This window comes from Ursus arctos, unplaced genomic scaffold (genome assembly GCF_023065955.2).
Source record: "Ursus arctos isolate Adak ecotype North America unplaced genomic scaffold, UrsArc2.0 scaffold_13, whole genome shotgun sequence".
Classification (NCBI taxonomy): Eukaryota; Metazoa; Chordata; class Mammalia; order Carnivora; family Ursidae; genus Ursus; species Ursus arctos.
Window position 1 is genome coordinate 14,619,825 of NW_026622797.1, and position 23,329 is coordinate 14,643,153.

At 42.8% G+C, this 23,329-nt stretch overlaps 1 protein-coding gene across 11 annotated transcripts in view; it reads right to left on the minus strand.

Moving 5' to 3' along the window:
• The window catches only part of ESR1 (estrogen receptor 1), a 390,082-nt gene that overhangs the window by 251,572 nt on the left and 115,181 nt on the right, over positions 1–23,329 (minus strand). For 8 of the 11 annotated variants that reach the window (XM_044386430.3, XM_048226166.2, XM_048226168.2 and 5 more), the window contains one exon: positions 9,257–9,778. In XM_044386430.3, coding sequence (XP_044242365.1) covers positions 9,257–9,708 — 452 coding nt within the window. In that variant the 5' untranslated portion in view covers positions 9,709–9,778. Of the gene's footprint in view, positions 1–9,256; positions 16,436–23,329 lie in introns of those variants that run through there. The other 3 variants (XM_044386433.3, XM_026505074.4, XM_057310957.1) reach the window with 3 other exon arrangements.

Here is a 23,329-nt window from a genome sequence, read left to right on the forward strand (position 1 = left end):
CACAGCAAAATCACCCGGGTGATTCTGAAGTCATCCTTGATTCGAATGTGCAGCCAGGGTCGAAAATCCACTTTTGCAGACGCGCTAGAACGTTAGCCTCTGTCCCTCTTCCTTCTCCATGTTCCTGTTTTCCAAATCACAGAGAAATGCCTTCCTTGCCCTCTGTCCATCATGGCCTCTCCGTAAACTGCTTACCTCAACTTCAACTATTTCCCTCTCTTGGACGGCTCCGGTCCACAGTACCTAATATCCCTCACTCTTTTTATTGATTTACTTATTTTTACTTAGTTGGCGTTTATTACAATGGCTTTGTTTTGTTTTTCTAGCATAGCACCTGGCATAGATAAGTATTCCAAGAAAAATTTGCTTCCTGCTTCCTTTAGGTTGGAAAATTTAACTTCTAATCACCATGGGGTATTAAAGTTGGTCCCTTGAAGGCAAAATAAACAAATATAGGGAAGTCACAAACATTCCAGACTCTTAAAGAGCCCTTATAGTCGCCTTCAGTGTAGAGTTGCCAATTCCCTTCTAAAGGAGTTATAAAAATAATGACTTGCTATGTGCCAGGCATGTTTTAAAAGCTCGATGTCTATGAACTCATTTAAGCCCCACAATAACTGAAAGATGTAGGTCCTACTTTGATTGGCATTTCACAGATGAGTAAACTGAGGCACAGGGAGCCAGAGATGACAATTAGGCAGGAGTCAAGTCAGAAACATAAGCTGCCTGACTCCCAAATCCGTCCTTACGTCACTCTATTACATACAAGCAATTCTCATTATTTGTGGTACTCATGACTTTAAAGTTTCCACAAATAGTAAATTAGTGACTACTACACCACTGCTCCCAGGGGAAATACAGCCCCTTATTTCTTACAAGCCTCTGATCATACCATCTCCACCAGCCAATCTATATGTAGCCTCATTTTGTGTGTGTTTCTGTTTAAAGATATCTTATGTAACATATATTATTGATTCATTAACATTGAACTCACAGCCAACAGCATTATAACTCATGCCCAACGTTTATCTAACACACATGTTTTCTACAGCCTTGATCAGACACATCACAGCCTTCTCGCACTTAGGAACATTAGACAGCACTTCGGCATTATGCTTGGGAGTCATTTTCAACAACAAAGTCACCAACAGAAAGCACAGAAATGCAAAAACACGTGGCACTACACAGACCTGAACAGGACACTTGTTTATAGAAGGGCTGACACAAGAAGGCAGAGTATCACCTTGTCTGACCTCAGCTGGGAGCTTGCATGTCAGAAGACTCAAATTTTTCACCACTCTGCCCATGTCTGCAAATGACCGAGAAAGTGCCATGAGTCCTCACTTGGGGGTTACCAATAAATTTTAGCAAGTGAGCAAATTTGTAAATACGGAATCTGCGAATAATGGGAATCAATTGTACTTGGAATACACATTGGACTCCTTTCCACTTTTATTCCTGAGAGAGGGGGATTCACAAACTCTCCACATTCTTCCAGTCCCATCTAAAGATCCACTGCTGGGACGCCTGGGTGGCTCAGATGGTTAGGTGTCTGCCTTCGGCTCAGGTCATGATGCCAGGGTCCTGCAATCAAGCCCCACATCGGGCTCCCTGTTCGGCTGGGTTCCTGTTTCTCCCTCTCCCTCTACTATTCCCTTGCTTGTGCTCTCTCACTCTCTCTGTCGAATGAATAAATAAAATCTTAAAAACAGAAAAAAAAATCCACTGCTGAATGGCCATTCTCCCAGTAAGCAACCTGAGTGAGTCGGTTTAACTGGGGCTTCCTGCCTACCACCAGCCATTCACTCAGCTAAGTGCTGCTCAGGACATCCGTGTGCCATGCCCTTTGCTGAGAGCTGAGAGAAACGTAGCAAACAAGAGATGGTCTCTGTTTGGACCAGTGCTCAGGGATTCCTCCTATTAGAAATCAAAGAGAGGGGTGCCTGGGTGGCACAGTGGTTAAGCGCCTGCCTTCGGCTCAGGGCGTGATCCCGGCGTTATGGGATCGAGCCCCACATCAGGCTCCTCCACTATGAGCCTGCTTCTTCCTCTCCCACTCCCCCTGCTTGTGTTCCCTCTCTTGCTGGCTATCTCTGTCAAATAAATAAATAAAATCTTTAAAAAAAAAAAAAAGAAATCAAAGAGAGTTCCAAAGGTCCCACAAGTTTTACATAAATACAGAAAATAACTTCTGCATGTAACAAAATTGTATCTTATATTCAAATTAGGGTATACATCCTTTCTCTCTGAATTGCTTGAAATGAAGCTTTGTGCAGCAGAAATAAATACAACCATTTGTAAGTTCTTCCCAAAGACACTGATGTAAAAGTTAACATACAGGACCCTTAAAATTGATTCTGTTTCTGACAATGTTGTGTCGCGAAAATTTTATAAGAGAAGAAAACAAACACACACAAACCAACAAAGCACCATTTAAAATACTTTCCTGATACAAGTAAAATGAATCATGGATATAGAAAAGAGCAGGGCTTTTTGTTTTGTTTTTGATGCCAGAATGGGAAGTTCCGGGCAGCTTTAAATGCCTGGTGTAAATTCACATGGATCCGGATCCCCGGAAGCCAGGAGAGAGGGGCCAAGGCTGAACTTCACTTCTCCCCATACCAATGCTCCATGCAGAAGACGGTGGCCTTAGGACTCCACCCACTCACGTAAGGAGACTTCTGGCGACTGTGTGCTAACACAGAGACCTGAAATGCTAGCAATTCAAAAATGCATTTCAGTTCATCGGTCCCATTGATGAGCTACACAATTTGGGACAAGGTAGCCCAATGAATGAAGACACAAATGAGCTGTCAAAGCAAAGCAATTCCACTAAGTGAAAATTTCTTCCTGTTCTTTTTTTTATTTTTTTTTAAGCTTAGAGACAAGGAAAAAAATGTTTTTATAACTTTTAATGGAGTTAATACTACTCTGGTACTCTGGGTTATTCTTACACCGCTGGTTTTCCCGTGCTAGGTAGAAACTCTACTGAGCCATGGTCCAAATTTCATTAAAATAACAGATGAAACAGGTCAATAAAGAAATAAACCAGAAAAGGTGGAAGAAAAAATCTGGGAATACGCAGAGGGAGCAAGTCAAACAGGAAAAAAAAAAGCAAGCAAGCAAGCTTGATAGGGAAAAGAAGCCAAAAGGAGTTTAAAGAACATTAGAAAATAAAGCAAAGCAAAAAGAAAATACGAGAACGGACTACTACTAAGAAAACAGTGGAAGGAGGAAGTATGCCAATGTAAAAACTACTATTTCTAACATCATTTAGTTGCAGGAAATTGGAAGAAAATTGTCTTTTACTTTCAGGGTCTTAGCAAAAATCTCAAGTCTTTCTGTGAGAGAAGAGAGTCCAGTTGCCAAGAACACTGCCCAGGAAGTACTGCCCGGCACAGCGGCATCGGCTGTCGGGGCCCCCCACGCACCGCTGTGGGGAACAGGCAGGAGCCCCAGCCCAAGGATGCAGCCTGGGGATGGGAGCAGGGAGTCGGAGGTGGCCTTGGGACCAGACCGCTCTGGAGCTTTCCAGCTCAATGGAACTAAACTGCAGAGACCATTCACTAACCACCCCCCATCCAGGGAACATTTGGGGAACTCTCGAAAAACAAGAACCCCGTCTGAGTTTATCCGGGACTTATTTGGAAATATCTAGCCCCGAACATTTCTTAATTAGCTTTATTAGCTTTAAGTGCACTTCTATGATTTTCCCAAAGCATAATTCACAGAAAGTAGAAAATTACGAGACCAAGTAGCCTACTACCTCATCCACAGTAACACATTTCATTAAAGCAGCTGTCATGGGAGCAGACTGGGGGACCCAATTTTGTCCCTCCAGAAAGGAGAAACAAACATAACAAAACAAAATAAAAATATAAATATATATATATATATATATATATATATATATATATATATATATACACACACACACACACACATATATATGCATATATTCTCCAGGCTTGTTTGGAGTTTTCTTTTTACATTTTCTGTGTCGTACTTATTAGATTTATGGTATTACTATCACTGATAATATCATTACTGACATTTGACTATTTCTTAAATTATAAGTACATAAAAACAAGCCAGGCACGTTGAAAAGATTTCATTTCTGCATAGGATAAACATCTCCAGGCTCTATAGCAGACATCCAGAACTACTGCCCACCCCGACAAGACACCAGTGTTTTCTTGCCATCACCGTCCTCATCCCCACCACCACCATCACATCACAATCCGTCCGTCACACCATCGTTATCTCTTCCAAGTGTCAGTCATACCGTTTCTTATTTGAGCTAGCTTTTTGAAATTATGACTTTATCAAACTACATAAAATGTTGTCAGTTGGGACCAAAGTAGTCTTCTTTTCTATCTTCTCTCTTCATAGAGTCTAAACACGTACACATGACTGGAAGTGTTGTAGATCAATGCGAAGCTTCCCTCATAATTCCCAATAACATTCTCCAAGGTGCAGAACCCAGGAATTAGGATTTCTTCCCTTCTCAGATCAAGAATATCATAAAGGTGCTTCCCTTCTCCTCCAACCCACTGAAGTCCTCCGATTTCAGAAGGCAGCAGGGCGGTGGGTAATGTTTTACGAGTGGAGCAGGGAACGGCTCCGACACACCTTTTTTTTTTAAAAAAGGGCACAATCTGACAATGCATTGGCAGAGTTTAAAATAGAAAACAAAACTAATTGATGGCTTTGATGGGCTGCCTCCTTTCTATGAAATCCCTCACAGTTTCACTTTGGTTGGTTTGTGTTCGAGTGGCTGTATTTTGGGGATTTATAAAGCATCTCTCTCTGGAGTGTGCATCTTGGTTCTAAACAGTTGTGGCCATTCTGTTTTCCTTCTTCAAAAAGCAAACGGAGTCTTGGAATTAAGCTAAATGACTAATTTGTCCTATCCATTCAATGTATCCTGGAAAAGCAGGGAACACACTTAGCACGCGGTTCCTTGCACTGGGTTCTTCTAACGTTACATTAAAAATAATACTGATGTCACAGGGAGGAGTCATATGTATTCGTTTTGTGCTGTGTTACTTTAGAAGAAATATAATTATAACTCATATATTTCCTTATGTAAAACTATTTTCACATAATCAGGGTTTTGATTTTTTTTAATGTATCTCTAAATAAATGTTATTTATGATAACCCAGGCTGCAAACAAATGTTGCAGATGGTGATGAAGATTTTACTTAAATCTGACTTCCACAGAAAATGATTTCACATTATCATTAATTTATATCTGTAATGAAACTCCTTTCCATTTAAATCTGTTCTTTCCTACTGTCTTTTAGCTTACAGAAGCACTGGCATGAATATTAACATGTCAAAGAAATAATGAAATGCTGAATGCTTATGCGGCTATGTACTGCTTTCCTATACACTATCCCACTTGACGAAATTTTAATATCCTGTCAGTAACAGAAAGTGTGTCATCTTTTATAGTTTTTCCTGATATCTGTTGTTCCTGTCATTGTCGATGTCTTGCCCCTGTCTGTTATGTTCTTACAACAATAAGAAACCCAAATGGTAAACCTGAATTTTCCCAAATTAGGAATGTCACATCCTAAATACATTCACAAAAGCAATCCAAAGATCCAAATTAACTGAGTGCAAGAAAGAAGATTAGAATAAGTGGCAATTATCCTGCAGGGGCTTTCTACCAAACAGGTACAAGCCACATGGAGTAGGTGAAAATGAAATGAGGATTCAAGATGTGAATCCGTTTTTCAACCTAAAATACACTCATTCCCGAGGCAATATGTGGCTCCTGAACTATTCTTAGGTCAGCACAAAACGCCAGGTGAACAGTCACAACTTAAATGAATGAAATAAGTAAGAACAGAAATAAAGGGTGCTAAAATATCACCTAAATACAAGGAAAGAATTACTGGAAACATGAAAACCAGCTATTCAAATCTTTCCCTAGAAATGAGCCTTATTTAAAGTTGAGGAATCGTTTTTAAATGATCACCAATGAACCCACTATTCATTCAAAACATGCACACAGCCAGCAGACAAATTACTAAGACATTGATTTTGATGCTACAGGTCTGTATTGGTCAAGTTTTGGTGGGGGGAGGGGGGAGAAGTGGGTAAAATTTAGCCTTTAAGAATACTGAGTCATAAAACTGAAAGGAACACGGAGCACTAAATACTTAATTTGAATTTTTAAAAACATGGTGGATCTAATTATGTTTCATCTTTAGTTTTATTCAAACCTCCTGAGTTGTTTGAACACTAAAAAGAACTGAGGAGAAGATGACCCCCAGGTGCCTTCATCATGAAATTTTAGGTAAGACACATCTTTGAAAGTCACAGCTTGCCTGTTTGCAAATGTGCTCCCTCTCAACAATTTGTTGGGACACATGACAATCTTTTTCACATAATTGCATGCCCGGGGCACTTTTATCTATTACATTTCTTTATACATAGACATGGCTGCATCCTGTGGCCATTAGAAGAAAGTAACCATAGTCTCTTAATGCTAAATGATGTGAACTTCATGTAAATTCTCTGAACATCCCAGTGGGACCTTCAGATAGACAAGCCACATGACAGCACCATGTTACAAGTGGAAAAGTTCAGAATCAGAAATAATAAAGCTTAATCTAACTGACCTGAAGGCATCAGGTAATGTATAGGGGAAAAATAAAATAAAGACAATCAAAATGCCTTTTTGGTTTGTGTAGCTAAAACTAGCCACTTACCTAAATTTTTTACTTTTTACCGAACATAACATGTTAGGCCACTAACTTTCAAACGTCTACAGTAAGAAATACATTCTACATCAGAGCCAGTGCATATAAGCGTACATAATTAAAACAAATTTTCAGGAAACAAAACCCACCCTTACTAAATATTATGCACTCTGATATTTTCTATTATATTCTTCTCTATTTTATTCCTTAAAAAAAAAAAAAAAAAAAAAAACATGTTCCAGACTCACTAAGCAATTTCATGATCCTCTAATCAATTTTTTTTTCTTTTTACCCAGTTACTCAAAACAGGAAAACTGAGAGGGCAAAAATATTAAGTAACATCTGTCGATTTGAAATAATACTTGTATAAAGTCATCTCTTCCTCCCTGGTTACCCAGAGGCAGAATTCAAAGCAAAGAGTAAGGATGTTATAGGAAATAAACTACAAAGGAAAAATCATTCTAAAACTAAGTTTCCACATTGAAACTCCTGTGTATGAGTTCTTAACGTTATTATTAAAGTTCCATGTCATTTTTTTCATTATTCTAAATATATCTGAATACCATCTAATGCAAAAAGTTTAAGATGGGGCATATTATAGTAATATTATTTGCCACTGGGATGATGAACAATTTTGAATTAAATGTGGTCCTCTCTTTATTTGACCAGGCTCACTTTGTAATTATTAGCAAGGCAGTAAATAATCCACTGAGGAGTAGTCTCATTAGTGCCCATTGAAATTCAGTAGGATTAATTTGCAATAAAAGAACTGAAAATTAAACGGAAAAGAATATAGTTTCTGGAGTCCACCATAAGGTTATGAAATTCACATCATACCAAGTGCCTTTCTTCACATCAAGGGGTTGAAAAGGTTGTGTGAATAAGACTTAATCGTTATATTTTGTTCTAACACATCAAAAAAAAAAAAAGTGAGCAGAATAAATTCTTTTTCTTTCCATTTTAACCCTGAATTAAAACAAGTAAAATTAATTTAAAATATGCCAACTTTCTAAAGTTTTGTTCATTCTTTGTCTTTTAAGTAATAACTCAGTCTGAACCCGTTTGGCTGTGGGATGCTCTAAAGTCCCTCGAGGAAGCCAAAGGATATGAGGTACTTTCAGATACCCCAAGAGTGCGCCCTTCCGTATCCTCTGGGGCCAACCTGCACCTTCCTCCTGTTTCTTCTGCTATGAATATCTCTGGAACTAGAACACTGAATAGAAAACGGTCCAAAGCTTACAATGCAGACGGATCCAGGTAAGGGCAGGAGGCAAGTCCAGGCACCTGTCTGCAGACTGGCTGTGCCTAACACAGCACCCAGCCACGTGGGCACCCTGAGGCCTCCCAGACCCACCCCAGAGTACAGCTGGCCATTGGGTGCCTAGGGCACAGGTGTTCATCAGAATCACCCACCTAAGCCCTCCCCAGGTCCATCTGGAAGAAAATGCAGAAACTGTCAAAGGGGTAATAGGAGAATAGAGGGGAGGAAAGTATAATCCTTGGGGGTGGGGGATGTAAGGACACAAAATAAAATACTGGCCACTTAAGTCACAAATGTATTTCTGTATTTCCTGGGCTACTAACACTTCTACAGCGACTCAAAGGTGCGCAACCAAGCTGACCCCGCACACCACTCCCGGGTAATGGTCTGCAGGGTAGGCCAGAAATGTAACTTAGCTGGCCGGAGAGTTATTTCAAAACCCTCTTCAATACGGTGCATGTTTTAAACTCACAAGACACCTATAAATTTTCGGCTGTCAGAACTCATATGCCAGCAATCTGCTCCAACACGGACCCAGCCAGATAACTCAGAAATCAGAAACTTGTTAAGACTCATTCAATTCCTCTACTGCTCTTTTGAGGAGCACAATTCAATCCTAAAGCCTCGAACTTGGGATGGAGAGGAAGGGGGGAAAGTAGGTGCTAGCACTCCTTGCTAAAACAAACAAAATCATCGTCATCGTAATAATAGCGTGCATATTTCCAATCAGAAATTCGAGATGAAAGAAAATTTTGTGAGCACATTAAAACAATTTCAAATAATAATAATAATAATAATAATAATAATCAACTCTCAGCTCCGCTAACCCTACACACCTTCAGCCTTAAATACCAAAGCGGGACATTCACTAGGGACTTCACGAGCTTTGTGTTTATCTGCTTTGGGGTGTTCCCCCCCCCAACAAACAACCTCCGCTTTGTATGATCTTTCCAAATGAGTTAGGAAGCCCACGGGTTTTCGGATCTGCCTCTTACGCAGATGGCAGGGGGGTGGAGAATAGAATTTTCTTTAAGCTGCCAGGCAAGAGAACTTGGCTCTCGAAAGCAAGATCCACAAACACTTAGCCCCCCCCCCACCTCCGACCCCAAGCCCCGGCCGGGCCGCGAGTGCCGTGGCTCCTATGGCCGGCTGCCGGGTGCCCAGCCAGCCCCGCGGCCTACAGCCTCCCGCGAGCTCCCGACCGCGCGGCCCCCTCGCTCCCTCCTGCCCGCCGGGCGCGCAGCTGCCACCCCGACAAGGCGCGGCGCACGGCGCGGGTACCTGTAGAACGCAGGCGGGCCGGCCTCGCGCACCGCATAGCCGCTCGGTTCGTTCTCCAGGTAATAGGGCACCTGCTGGCCGTGGGGGTGCAGGAAGGGCGAGAGCTGAGGCGGCGGGTGCAGCAGCACCAGCGGATTCGGAGACACGCTGTTAAGCGGCGGGAAGCCCCCCAAGCCGTTGGTGCCGAACGCCGCCGCCTCAGACCCCGGGCCGTAGGCGAGGCTGGACTGGCCGTAGACGGGCGCGGAGGTGGCGGGCGCGGCGTTGAAGTCGTACGCGCCACCCTCGGGATAGTTGTACACGGCAGGCTTGCTGCTGTCCACGTATACCTCGCCCAGGGGCCGCTCCAGGGGGATCTTGAGCTGCGGGCGGTTCAGGGTCTCCAGCTCGGTCCCTTGGATTTGATGCAGCAGGGCCATTCCGGAGGCTTTGGTGTGGAGGGTCATGGTCATGGTCAGTGGCCGCGGGCAAAGCGCGCACCGTCTCCCCGCGCGGCAGAAAACTCAGCAGCCGACAGGCCACCTGGAAGAAGAGCACAGCCCACGGTTAGAGGCGGCGCAGCGCATGTCCCGCCACGAAGCGAGTTCTGGCCCTGCCCCGGGAGCCGGCCCGTCCCGTGGAGCCGGGCGGCCAGACGCGATCAAGCGCAGCGCGGTGCGAGTGCGCTCAGCCAACTCTGGGCTCCGAGTCTCCAACTTTAAGTACCGATCTCCCGCGCTCATATGCATTACAAAGGTACTGGAAGCCCGCCAGGGGCTGTTGCCTTGCACTGACATTGGTTTAAACATCACTCCAGGCGCAACTCGTTTTGGAGTCATCCCAAAAAGCAGCTTCCCTGAACTTTACTTTACTCGTCGCTGCTGGATGGAGGCTAAATTTCACTGCAGGAGGGCGGGGGTGCAGAGGGATCTCCTAAAGGTGGCCCGGGGAAGACGAGGTTTAAAACAAACTCGCAAGACTAATGCAGGGGCCGGCTTTCTCGACTGTGCTGCCTTATGTGCCCCATGCCAGACTCCTATCTATCTCTGTTTGTCTCTCTTTCTGTTCGATTTACTCTCCTAGTTGGCTGGAAATAATGTAGTGTGTACATAGAATGACCCTGGGGAGGGCCACTCTGTAACTGAGATATGGCAGATAGAATGGGGTGTGCAGTTGCATGTGCAGCCAGCCACAGACAGCTATATTTAGCAGCTGCAGGGACTGAGAGGAGACATCTGGGGAGAAGGGGGGGGCGGAGATTCAAGGTGTACCCATAGGAAGAGCTGCACTTTGCAAGCAGAAGAATGGTGCCAGACCTCAGTTTCCTCATCTGCAAAATTCTAGCCACGACCTTCCGAGATGCTCCCAGCCTGACTCCTATGTTTGTGTTGGACCACAGTACTGTACTTGCTCCCATCATGAATTCTCATGTGAATGATGATTCACAAAAACCTTTGGTTAGGCGTACATGGGTGTTCGTGTCTTCCACAGGTTATGCAACCGAAACTTCAGAAAGCTTAATATGAAATGTGACCTTTTCATACAAAATGTAACCTCAGTTCATTAACCAAATCTTTGACCACTATGTTACACTGTTGATCTAACCAACAAATTTTGAAATGCAATGCTACATTTCTGTTTTTTTATTCCTGCAATTCGACCTTCCCCATTCACTTCGCTAGGATATGCAGAATCAAATATTCAGATGAAAATTGAATAGAAAAAAGTTTTGAACTGAATTAAAATCTAAGTGTACACACACTAACAATATATGTATATATGACACATAGAAGATATGGTAAATATATTGTGCACCAACAATCCCGGAGAGTTTATACTTTTTAATAAACTTCCTTTGCCCTAGCCTAACAGACTCTGATACAACTATCTGATAAGACCATTAATGCTTTGCTTTAATTGCTATCCCAAACACCCAACAGAGTACCTAACAAAATGTTCATGGCACAAATGTCACAGTTGCTGTTACTAACTGTAATTTTTTTTAATTTTTTTATACTAATAAGTATACATTTTATCTAGTTCTTACAAGAACAAACAGAACATTTTTGGACACTATGCAGATGTAGTTGGTTTAATATGAAGACAAAATTGAGCTTAGCATCAATAACCATAGACTGTAAGCAAAGAAAGGGTTAAAAACACATTAGGTGAATCACAGATATTTCTCTTTATGGCCAGCAACCATTACTTTCCAAAGCAATTTTTTTACAGATGATTTCGTTTCCATAAATCACACTTTCAATTTTCAAATGTCTTTTTTAAACACATGCAAAAGCACTTCATAGGGCTCTTAAAAATCTGCACCCACCAAATTACACATAAATTACACAAAGAATCCTACAAGTCCCGGAAGAAAAAGGAGATGCACACATAAACCCATTGAAAACAGCAAATCCTCATCTCCCTGCTAGGATACAGACACTGGCCAGAAAGGTAAGTTGCTTTCTCAAAATGCTAAAGCTACAAAGAGAGAAATCAAAACAATCCTACCCTGCTGGATCAAGAGCGTCTTTCCAGAAATGTTCCATGGGCTTGTAGAAGTCAAGGGCTGAGGCAGTGAGAAGGAAGGAAGGAATGTGCTCGCATGTGCGTGTAGCTCCGTGTGTGAGCGAGGCAGAGCGTGTGTGGATGTGTTTGTGTGTGGAATGGCAGGGATTCGGGAAGCAGCCAGTAGGCAGGGCACTTGGCAGCCCCTCCCGGCAAACACAGCAGCTGGGCTGCTGCACAGAGCTGGATGAATGGCAGTGGGGAGTGAGGAGAAGCTTGCTGTCTGCTCAGGGAGCGCAGAGTGGCACAGCTAGAGGCAGCGTTATTGGGGAGAAACAAAACCCCAGCCCCATTTGTTCCTTATCCTGGGAGCCTGGAAAGCACCCCATGCTTTCTGTTGCCACCCTAAGCAAGAGGGAAAACAGGCTTGCTGTAAATCATAGGCTTATGGCTAAAATAGAATGCCAGTCAAAAGTGTATGGATATCAAGTTTACAAAATGTGACATGGGCGGTTTTTCCTGAAGAATATAATTTAACAATAAAAGCCTTCTGGAATACACTTGGATCAAATGCCTTGCTGGCCCCAGCCCCCCCCCCCACACCCCCAGTCTCTGAACAGACACACTATTGCCGTGCCTCCGATTGCACCAGGAAACCAGACTTTGGAATAAATGTTTTGGCATTCTAGGGATGTGTTTCCAGCTGAAATGTAATACTCCTCCACCTCGTTAACCAAACCCACAAACCTTTCCACGAATAGCTCAGTTGACTGCTTTCTGTAAACATACAGAAAAAATATATTATTAAAAGCCTGGGGTATGAAGATAAGACAAAGGTGGGTACCTCTGTTTTAAACAGATTTTAGGCCTTCTAGTTGTACTGGCATTGATCACGGGGGGGATGTCTCATTACACAGTGGTGCCCTGCATGGGTCCACCTGGTCCTCAACTTTTCCCCCGACCATGGTACTAACACACAGTAATAAGGTGCTCCCTTTTTGCCTTCACCCAAGGTCCCAGGACACATGACACCCAGTGGAACCTTCGTTGCCAGACGTTAGTCATGGCCTTGGGTATTAAATGACTCTAATCACAATGCCAGGAGTGGCCAGTCTCTGGCCCTGGGACCCTATGCAGTTACCAAGATATTACGAGTGGCTCTCCAGAGCAGTACAGAGAAAGAAGTAAAAAGTTATATAAAAGAGAGTTACAAACATTTTAATGTTGTCATATTGCAAATACACATTCCATGCTTTAAAAGACCCCAAACATGGCAATATTGGAGCAGAGAAGCACTCCCTCCACAATCGGCTATAAAGACAAATATTGAAAAGACAGTTACCCTTTGTAGGTGACAGTGGTGAATCCTAACTCCTCCTTAGGTCAACAGTGGCCACCCAGGCACTAGGCCAGTCGAAAAACGTGGATGTGCAGGAAGGAAGAAGGGAAGGAAGGAGAGGGGAAAAAACGAAGGAAGCTCTGCAAATAATCTTCACAGACCTTGATTATTCTGAGACCAGCAGTCTGGGTTAGTCCACTAAAGGCAGTTTTCTTGAATGCTTTCTCTCCAGCATTCTCTTCCCTCTTCCTGGTCAGAGTCATCTTCCAGGCTTGGGGACGGGGCGGGGAGAGGTACTGCACCTTGCCAGTTTTCTTTTAGTGCTTCTGGCAAATAACCTCACCCTGCAGCCCTCTCCCAGCTCTCCCCTCACCTCTCTCCACGGGGTCAGAGGGCACGTGCTCCCCCCACTGCCACGACTGCGGGCACTGGCAGGTGAAGAAGGGTCCAGTCTCTCTCTAGCTCCACTGCTGAGCGTACCTCCGGACCCACTTTTCCAGCGTCTCCTGGGCATTTCTGACTGGCTCAAAATATGAGTCATCATTCTCTCTCCCACAAACATGACGTTCCTCTCAACTCTGGGCTATGAACAGCATCACTGTCCCTCCAGTCGCAGTCGCCGGATGACCGTCTCTCAGTCTTCTGTGCCGGCTGTCTCTCCCTCCCTCACCTTCCACATTGCGGAGCATTCTAGATGGGCCGCTCTCCCTGTCCCTCCACTGTTTCCATCAGGCTTCTTCAGCCCTCATTACCTGACTTGTTGTAAGAGCGTCCTAGGGACCTGTCTGCCTCTTCCTTCCCCCTGCTTCTTAAATCCTGCTGCCTTTTAGCTCCTGGGCTCTTATTGCTTCAGGATCCATCTTCTGATGACCTGGCTCTACCCTTTCCCCAGATCATAGCTCCCCAAGGGGTTCAGGCCTTCCTCCTGCCTCATGTATCTCCTCTGACCTGTAGCCTTGCACTGCAGACAAAGGAAACCCCGGGGCTCCCAGCACTTGAAGCTTTCCTGATGCTATTCTCTCTGCCTACAACCCCTGCTTTGCTGGCTTGTCGGGGGCAAGCATACTCTTTTCCAGGTCCAGCCCAAGTGCCACCACATCCATAATGTCTTCCTTTATTCCTTTTTTAAAAGGAATTTCCTCTCCACTGAATGACAATGGTATTCTCATGCATTTATCACATTCTTCCTTGAATGAGTTATTAATATAGTTTTTAATCCCCTTGTCCTCCTCAAAAGCTCCTTGAGAACAAGCCCTGCATAGAGTTCCTGGGAACTCTCTGAGTGCCTAGCACTGTGCTTGGTCATATCAGGTCATCAAATATTGGCTAGTTTATAATCCAGATAGTTAGAAGAATAAAATTGTATCCCATCTATCTAATAACTATCTCTAAAAGCTAATTTCCATGTCACATTCTACCATTTTCAAAAGTGTTTTTGCTAGAAGATTATCTTTGTATCCTCATACTGACTGAGGCCATAAAGTCAAAATTCAAATTCATACAATCTTGAAGATTAAGCCTGCAATTCTTGGCAGCATGACTCACAAGAGAGCTCTGAATTTTTAGTTCGTAACCAGACAATACTATGACCAACATAGTTTCTTCTCTAGCTCCATTAAAAGCTTTTTACATTTACAAAAACATTATTCCTCTAACAGAAACATGAAAGGAAATCAATTTGGAATTATTTCCAAAACAGCTTATGGTACGAGAGATGGTTCCTTCACTCCAAAACATGAAGGTCTAGCTGTGTCTAAACTGAGCATTACTTTGAATAAAAATTCTCTGTTTGGGGGGAGCCTGGGGGGCTCAGTCAGTTAAGCATCCAACTCTTGATTTCAGCTCTGGTCATGATCTCAGGGTCGTGAGATCGAGCCCCACATCGGGTTCCAGGCTGGGTGTGGAGCCTCCTCAGGAGTCTCTCTCCCTCTCCCTCTGCCCCTCCCCCTCCACTCCTGCGCGCACCCAAGAGCATTCTCTCTCTAAAAACAATAAAATAAAACGCTCTGTTTGGGAGCTTATCTTTGTGCATTTATTTGACACCATCCATCTTCCTCCAAAGTAAAGGAAAAATGAAGAATGTCCTTTTAAGTTTCACTCATGTTAAAAATAATTCAGCCTATTTGTTTGTAGGGTTTTTGATTAGCTCCTGGACTTTTTTCAACTGACCTTTGATTTTTGTTTTAGGAGGAGAAATTTATATGCAGTGAAATGCACACATCTTAACATGTACAGCTGGCAAGTTTAGATAAATGGGTATGCCCTTGTAACAACTATCTCAGTGAGGTGACAGAGTATTTCCGTCACTCCAGAAAGTTTCCTCCATGCCCCACCCTAGTCAACCCCTAACCCCTATAGGCAACCACTGTCCTCATTTCTGTCACCATAGATTTATTTTGCCTCCTGGCCCAGGATGTGGACAAACTGGAGCATGTATACCCCATTTCCAACCAGTGACACAACCAGTCAAGTGCTGGGTATGCAGGTTTGCCAAGGCACCAAAGCACAGAGCTAACCTTTGCTCAGTGAGAATCTTTTCCCTGGGGTCAGCTCCTTCAAGGCCAGAGAATTGTACTAACACTGTATCCGTGGACCTTTCTAAGTATAACAGGCTTTACATGATCAAATGTTACATAAGCCCGCAAAGATACAAGGTAATAGAAGCCAAGTGGAATCAGTATTCATTAACATGTTCTTAAACAGCCTTTTCTTCCCACTGCCACTCCAAGAAAAAATTTTTTTAAATAAAATAACTTAAAAGCCAAGAATCAAACCCCAAGATCCTTAGTCTCACAAACTCTGGGATTCAGATGCCATTTCCTGGCTTCCTACCCAGGAGTTGATAGAGATAGTTTGAATTTTGGGTTGTCGGGCAGAATGGCGACTCTGTACTGTGAATCAGTGAGCAATTCAGATTTAATTCACCAGCTCAACAGAATTGAGTAACTTTCATCTTACATTTTCTTGAAAAAATTTTTAAAATATTTTAGAATCTTTTCATATAATTTACTTATACTGCATGTGGCAAAGACACTTTAGAAAGTACTTTCACTGTAAGTGCCATGAATGATAAAAGAATTCCAATTATTCCAATTATTATTACACTGTGTCCCTCTTCCTCCCTTTATCTATTATGTACTTGAGAAATCTCATTGTCAGCTTAGGGTATTCTCTGAGGAGAGCAATATCCAGACTGGGCCTAAATTCACATTGGTTCAAATAGTCCTGTCTTATGTTGAGGAGGGCCTGTGCGCAGGCACACACACATACACACACACCCCTAGTAATCAACCAAGAATCTTGTCCATTATCAGAACCAGCCTTAGCCAAATGGTAAAAAAAAAAAAAAAAAAAAAAAAAAAAAAGGAGATTTGTTCATGTTGAGCCTTTTCAGGTCTTTCTTCCTATTTTGTTACCGTAATCATCTGGGTAATTGGTTCCGCCCCCCTCCCCCTAAGCACCCAGGACCTCTATGGTAGCCAGTGTTTCTCACTTTTCCCAACCCCCTCAACTATAAACACACTGTCTCAAGGAAGGGACGTACTTACGAGAGTGCCAGGGAATGACTCATTTATTCAATTGACTCAAAAACATATATGGATAATACAATGCTATATCAAATATATCTCAATTTAAAAAATGTTGATTACTTATTATTTACCAGGACCATTTCTAAGTGTTGGGCACTATCTTAGTCAGCTCAAGCTTCCATAACAAACTACCATAGGTTAGCTGGCTTAAAAACAAACATTTATTTTCTTATAGTTCCAGAAACTGGAAGTCTGAGAGGAGGGTGCTAGCCTGGTCAGACTCTAGTGAGGGCTTACTTCCTGACTTTCAGATGGCTGCCTTCTCCCTGTGTCCTCACAGAGCAGATGGAATGCTCTCTTCTTCTTGTAAGACCACAGTCCTATTGGATTAGGACTCTATGCATATGACTTCATTTAACCTTATTACCTCCCAAAGATCCTATTTCTAGGGGCGCCTGGGTGGCTCGGTCGTTAAGCGTCTGCCTTTGGCTCAGGGCGTGACCCCAGAGTCCTGGGATCGAGCCCCACGTCAGGCTCCTCTACTGGAAGCCTGCTTCTTCCTCTCCCACTCCCCCTGCCTGTGTTCCCTCTCTCGCTGGCTGTCTCTCTCTCCATCAAATAAATAAATAAAATCTTCAAAAAAAAAAAAAAACATCCTATTTCCAGACACAGTCACCTTGGAGGTTAGGGCTTCATCATATGAATTTTGGAGAGACACAATTCTGTCCATAGCAGCCACCCAAATATAAGCCAAATAAATACCTCTGCCCTCACAGAACTTACCTCTAGGGGTTTAGTGTTTAGTCCTATCTAATGATCCTTCCGACTCTGCCACTTCCAAGAGCATCTCTGCCTCTGCGCTCAAGTATTGATATTCCTCCAGATTCAGTCCCTAGGCCCTCCTGTCTCCTCTGTACTTCTTCCCCTGGATGATCTCAACCACTCCCAGGCTTTTAAGTTTCCTTTGTACATTGAAGACTTAAAAATAAATATCTCCACCCAAGATCTCTCTGCTGACTAGGAGAGTCACATTTCCAGATACCTGTTAGACATTTTTACTTGCATGTTCATTCATTCAGTAAATATTTATTGAGCACCCACTATGGACTGGCCAACTGAGGTTCAACTTGTCCAAAATTAACTTATCTTTTCCCCAGACCTACTCTATGTTCTGTCTCCTATCTCAGCAAATGGCATTGCTGTTCACATACCTGTATAAGCAAAAAAATCCAGTCTGCAGCCTTGCCGCACTTTTTTCACTCCCTACATTTGACCCATCACAAATCTTTATTTCCATCTCCCTGACTGCTCTGAGTCTACTCTCTTTTCTCATCCTTGTTACTGTTTTCAGGCCATTCTCTTCTCTCCCAAGCTGTGCCGCCAGCTTTTTCCTTTCACTGTCCATTCTCCACACTGCAAGAAGAGTAATCTTCTTCAACAGTAAAAGAACTTGAATCATTATTCTCATCTCTCCAGAGTCCCCACCCATTCCTGCACAGGTATTTTGTGCTCCTGACATATTGGATTCCTTTCAAGTTCCTCCAACCCTCTGGATTCTGTCTAACTAGCGATTTACTCTACCTGGAATCTTCTTCCCATTCTTTCATCAGACTTAACTCCCATCCATCCTCCAAGTCTCCCTTGAGACATCTACAGCCACGAAGAAGGCTTCCTTGATCTCCTTGATTTCCTAATGGGTGTTTCTCCTGTAAATGCCCATAGCTCCCTGAACATCCCCAGTTACAGCCCTTATCATGCTGTTGAAATTTCCTGTGTTACTTCTCTGTATCCTCCCACCGACCTATAAATTCAAAAAAAGGCACACAAGGAGGGAGGGGATTATGCTAAGTGAAATAAGTCAAGCAGAGAAAGACAATTATCATATGGTTTCACTCATATGTAGAACATAAGGAATAGCATGGAGGACACATTAGGAGAAGGAAAGGAAAACTGAAGGGCTGGAATCAGAGGGGGAGATGAACCATGAGAGACTATGGACTCTGGGAAACAAACTAAGGGTTTCAGAGAGGAGGAGGTGGAGGGATGGGTTAGCCCGGTGATGGGTATTAAGGAGGGCACGTATTGCAATGAGCACTGGGTGTTCTACACAAATAATGAATCACAGAACACTACATCAAAAACTAATGAAGTACTGTATGGTGACTAACATAACATAATAATAAAAAAATTAAAAAATTAAAAATATACTTCCTCAAGAAAAAAATTAAAAAGGCACACAAGGGCTCTCTTTTTCCAAGTCACAAGTCCATTGCCTAGTAAAATGTCTGATGTGTAGTTGGCCCCCAGTGAACATTGTTTGAAAAATGAATGCTTAAACCCCTCCCAGATATCACATTTGCATTGTTAACTGACTTCCTCAATAACTTAACACAAAAGGAATGGATATAATGGCCAGACGTTAGAACAAGAGCTTAGGGGAAAGTCTGGAAGCAGATTCATATTTTCCAAACAAATCTGATTTCTTATCACATACCAGGCCATTAGAATCGATGGCCCCTTTCTGAGTTATCAAGTCCAACCTCTGCATTATATTTATAAGAAAACTGTGACCCAGAAAGGCATAGGAGACTTGCAAAAGGCCATATGGCTAGCAGAAGTGGACCAGCACCTGGGCTTTCAAATTTAAGATACATCATGCTTTCTACCCCCTCCCACCCCAGCAGCTCCAGGTGGATACTGCCTTTTTTCCTCTCTTAGTGTGAGCCATGACTAGGATAAATTAAATTAAGACATAAACTTGGTGGCTCAGTGGGCTATCCTTAGAGTCTTAGAAATCCCCAACTCTTTGGAAAACACAAGACTGCTTCTACTTTCTCAAATCACTGGTAAAGAAATGGGGAGAAGGATTTGAGAAAATAAGTTAGAAACATTGAAATAACTTGTGGTCAGAGAAATAACTTGCCTTATAACATGAAGAAATGAGTTATGCAATTCCCATTCATTACTCCTCAGAAGAGAGTTCATTTAGGTCTGACTCTTAGGACTATAGCATTTGAATCAAACTTTCTAGCTAAAAACAAAACAAAATAAAAACAAAAAACTTTAAATCCTTCTTGTATCTGCTAAATTGTACAAACTTGCAAATTATAGTAACTTTAACCAAAAAAATTCATTGTTTTGGTACATTTCAATTATCAAGAGAATCCAATTTGAAAGTCTTAAAGGTCCTTTCCATTTTGCTATGGTACTTGTCAAGAAAACCACTTTATGATCAAAACATGCTAGGCTTCCTAAAAACCATAGCCTCTTAAAAGAACTGGAAAGATTACTGGGACTCACCTTATAAACACTCAAAGATTCAAAAGAATTAAGTGGCAAACTTTTGGCCAATTCTTGAGTAAAGACATTACTTTCAGTGGCATTTGCCAACAGCTTTTTTCACTATAAAGACAAAGAAAGAATAATTCTATAGACTTTTATGCCAAATGCTAATAAATGGCTGAACTGTACAAAGTGTAGTTTCCCACCACTTTCTCCACCCTGTCCTTCCCCTCAATCTTCTGTCCTTAACACATCTCTACCCTTCCTTACCGGCTGGTAAGCTTCTCTCCCTAAAGTCTTTGCGAGCCAGCCCTAATCCACGTGGGTCACCCCACTGAGACCCAGAATCCTAAGGTAAAAAAATGCTTGCGCAGGCAATGTGTTCTTTCTTCATGTGTGTCCTCAACTCCCTTGGCTTCGTTTTCAGCAGCCCCATCACTGGTACTCCTTCCTCAACACAAATGTCCCAGGGCCCTACGTGGATGTCGGTGGGGTACCCAGAGTTCAAGGTGAACACCTCCCTCACCCTCCCAACCCTCCAGTTTGCTCAAGGCCTTAATTTCGGTTTATAGAAATACATCTGATCGTACTAATTTCCATTCTTACCTGACATGCAGGTATTTGAATTTTTAAAAAGGAAATCTTATTAAACCAAAGAAATCTCCACTTGCGGAAGCACGGAAGCTTGAAAAGGAAAGCATGGGGCCTGGAAGGATATCTACATGTGAAGCATGTCCCTTCCAGTCTTTCTCAAGAGGTTTGAAAATTCGAAATGGAAATGAGCTATATCAAACCATCCCTCAGTTAACCCTTGGAGTGCTGCAATAAAAACATGTCTTTATTCTTCCTCCCAGGGACAGTCTTGGTTCTTGCATAAGCAATTAATCATCTAATATAAACCAGCCCAAGCAGCACCTGGGGCCAAGTTAGGGCTCTGATGGCTGTGTTCCAGAGCAGTCCAATCAGAGGGACTAACCATTTTCCCAAAGGAAAACTGAAGGTGAGACCATTCCAAATACCTAAGATTTCACCCCTGCCTACGTTGCGATCCTAGAGACAGAGGAACACAAAAGCAACACAGTCATGTTCTAGATGCCGGTGTCAAATGTCTCAAAGTTTACGCCTGACAGTCCCATTCCCACAGGCTTTTCTCTTCATGAAAAATGTGGTCTTGGACTCTTTCTGATATGATAATTCAGCTTTTTCAGAGCCGGCATGAGAACGATTAACTAAATACAGTTCTGCTCATGAATTTGGACATGCTTATTCTTGAAAATAAATGCTGCATTCATTCAAATGAATGTTTCCCAATCAGCCCAAATTCACCCTTCACTATATACTTAACATACTTTCTCATCTTTGCCCCCCAGATCCGATTCCGGTTTCGGGTAATCTAGCATTTATTTGCTGAGTGGTCAGGGGCACTTGCAGCCTCAGTTTTATACTCTCCACATCGTTTAAAGGAATTTCCCTAGAAACTCTGACCCAGAACCCCATGTGTCTCAGCCTCACCACTTAGGGGTCTCGCTCACAGTGACTGTGATCCCCTTGTGTGTATTACTCAGGGTTTCATCATCGGTCACCCAACCTGTATGTGGGGAGGAAAGACGTTGGCAAAGGAAACCAGACTGTCTTAACCTCTCTGCAAGCTGGGTTGGTGGTGAGGATTCTATCTGTTCACTCCAAGCCAGTGCAGTATAAGCATGATGACCAATTTTGGAGACTTCCCTTTCAGATCGGTACGGCGACAACCCAAACATCCAAAAACAGCCTTTCTCTAGAGTTGACTTCTTCACTGATCTCTCTAAACCTCATCAGAGGCCTAAGGTAAATCTGGATAGTTGTTAACTGGGCATCTATCATTTGCTTTACAGACGCGACTTCACTTTAACATTTTAAGTATAAAATGTGGTTTCTGTTTTAAACTGCCAAAGCTATTTTTAAAGACATCTTGAGAAGATTTCCTCTCACCTCTGCCTGCCACTCACCAATTTCCTCTTTGGAGGCAATGGATGTTAACAGTTCTGTTTTGTTTTGATTAGAGGGGGGAGGGGTGAAAGGAGAGGGAGAGAGAGAATCTCAAGCAGGCTCTATGCACAGCACGGAGCCAACACAGGGCTCGATCTCACAACCCCAAGATCATGACCTGAGCTGAAATCAAGAGTCTGATGCTGAACCAACTGAGCCACCCAGACGCCCCAGATGTTAACAGTTTTTAGAAGTTTCCTTCCAGAGATGGTTCATGCAGATAGAAGAAAACACACACACACACACACACACACACACACACACACACTTCCACATTCTTTTTTAAAAACCAAAATAGTAGCAAATATCCTGTTTTGTGTCGCGTTTCTTGCTTTCTTTAAGAATCTATCTCAGATAGCTTTCTATTTTGCTACACACAGATCCTCCTCTTTTTCATGAATGCAAAGGATTCCACCATGCGGAAGGAACATAATTTATCAGCTCCCCATTAATGGCAATTAAGCTTGCCCCCAGTCGTTTGTCATTATCAACAATTCTACAATCAGTCAATCCTCATGGACATAAATATGTACAATATCCATTTTAGCAGATGTTGCCCAAACACTGTCTATTGCGGCTGTACAGTCTGAACCCGCACAGCCTCACAAATACGGTGGATCTTCAAACTTCTTTTTTTTTTTTTAAGATTTTATTTATTTATTTGACAGAGACAGATAGCCAGCAAAAGAGAGAACACAAGCAGAGGGAGTGGGAGAGGAAGAAGCAGGCTCCTAGCAGAGGAGCCTGATGCGGGACTCGATCCCAGAACGCTGGGATCACGCCCTGAGCCGAAGGCAGACGCTTAACCGCTGTGCCACCCAGGCGCCCCAGGATCTTCAAACGTCTTGATCTTTCTCAAAATAGTATCTCCATGCAGTTTCAACTTGCACTTCCATACAATCAGTGGGGCTGGGCATCTTTTCACGTGTCTTAGTATGAATGCTTTCTCTACCACCTACAGGTTGGGTGAATTTGAACAAATTAAAGTCTACGACCTATAAAGCTGAGACCATTCCTCCCTCAAAAGGTTGTTGCAAAGATTAAATGCAATGATAGAGGAAATGCATGTTCTCCTTGTTAATTTTCACCATTATTTTTCCAGTAGTTAGTGGTGACTGGGGCCCCAGATGCATAAGCTAATAATGAATTAAAGGTAACAGAAAGTGTGATAAAGGCCAGAGTTGTGTGGCCCAAAGGTTTCAGATGAAATAAAGAGCTGCTGTTGAAGGCTTGCTTACTACCATTCCAAAATGACAGTTTGCTTAACACAACATCATTGAAATTCAGTACAAATCAGGACTGTTTCCCTGAGGATCAAAAATAACCATGCATAGTGGCACCTTAGGTGTGGAATAGAACATTAACACTAGAAGCAAGCTATGTAAACTTGAAAAACAGAAACTCACT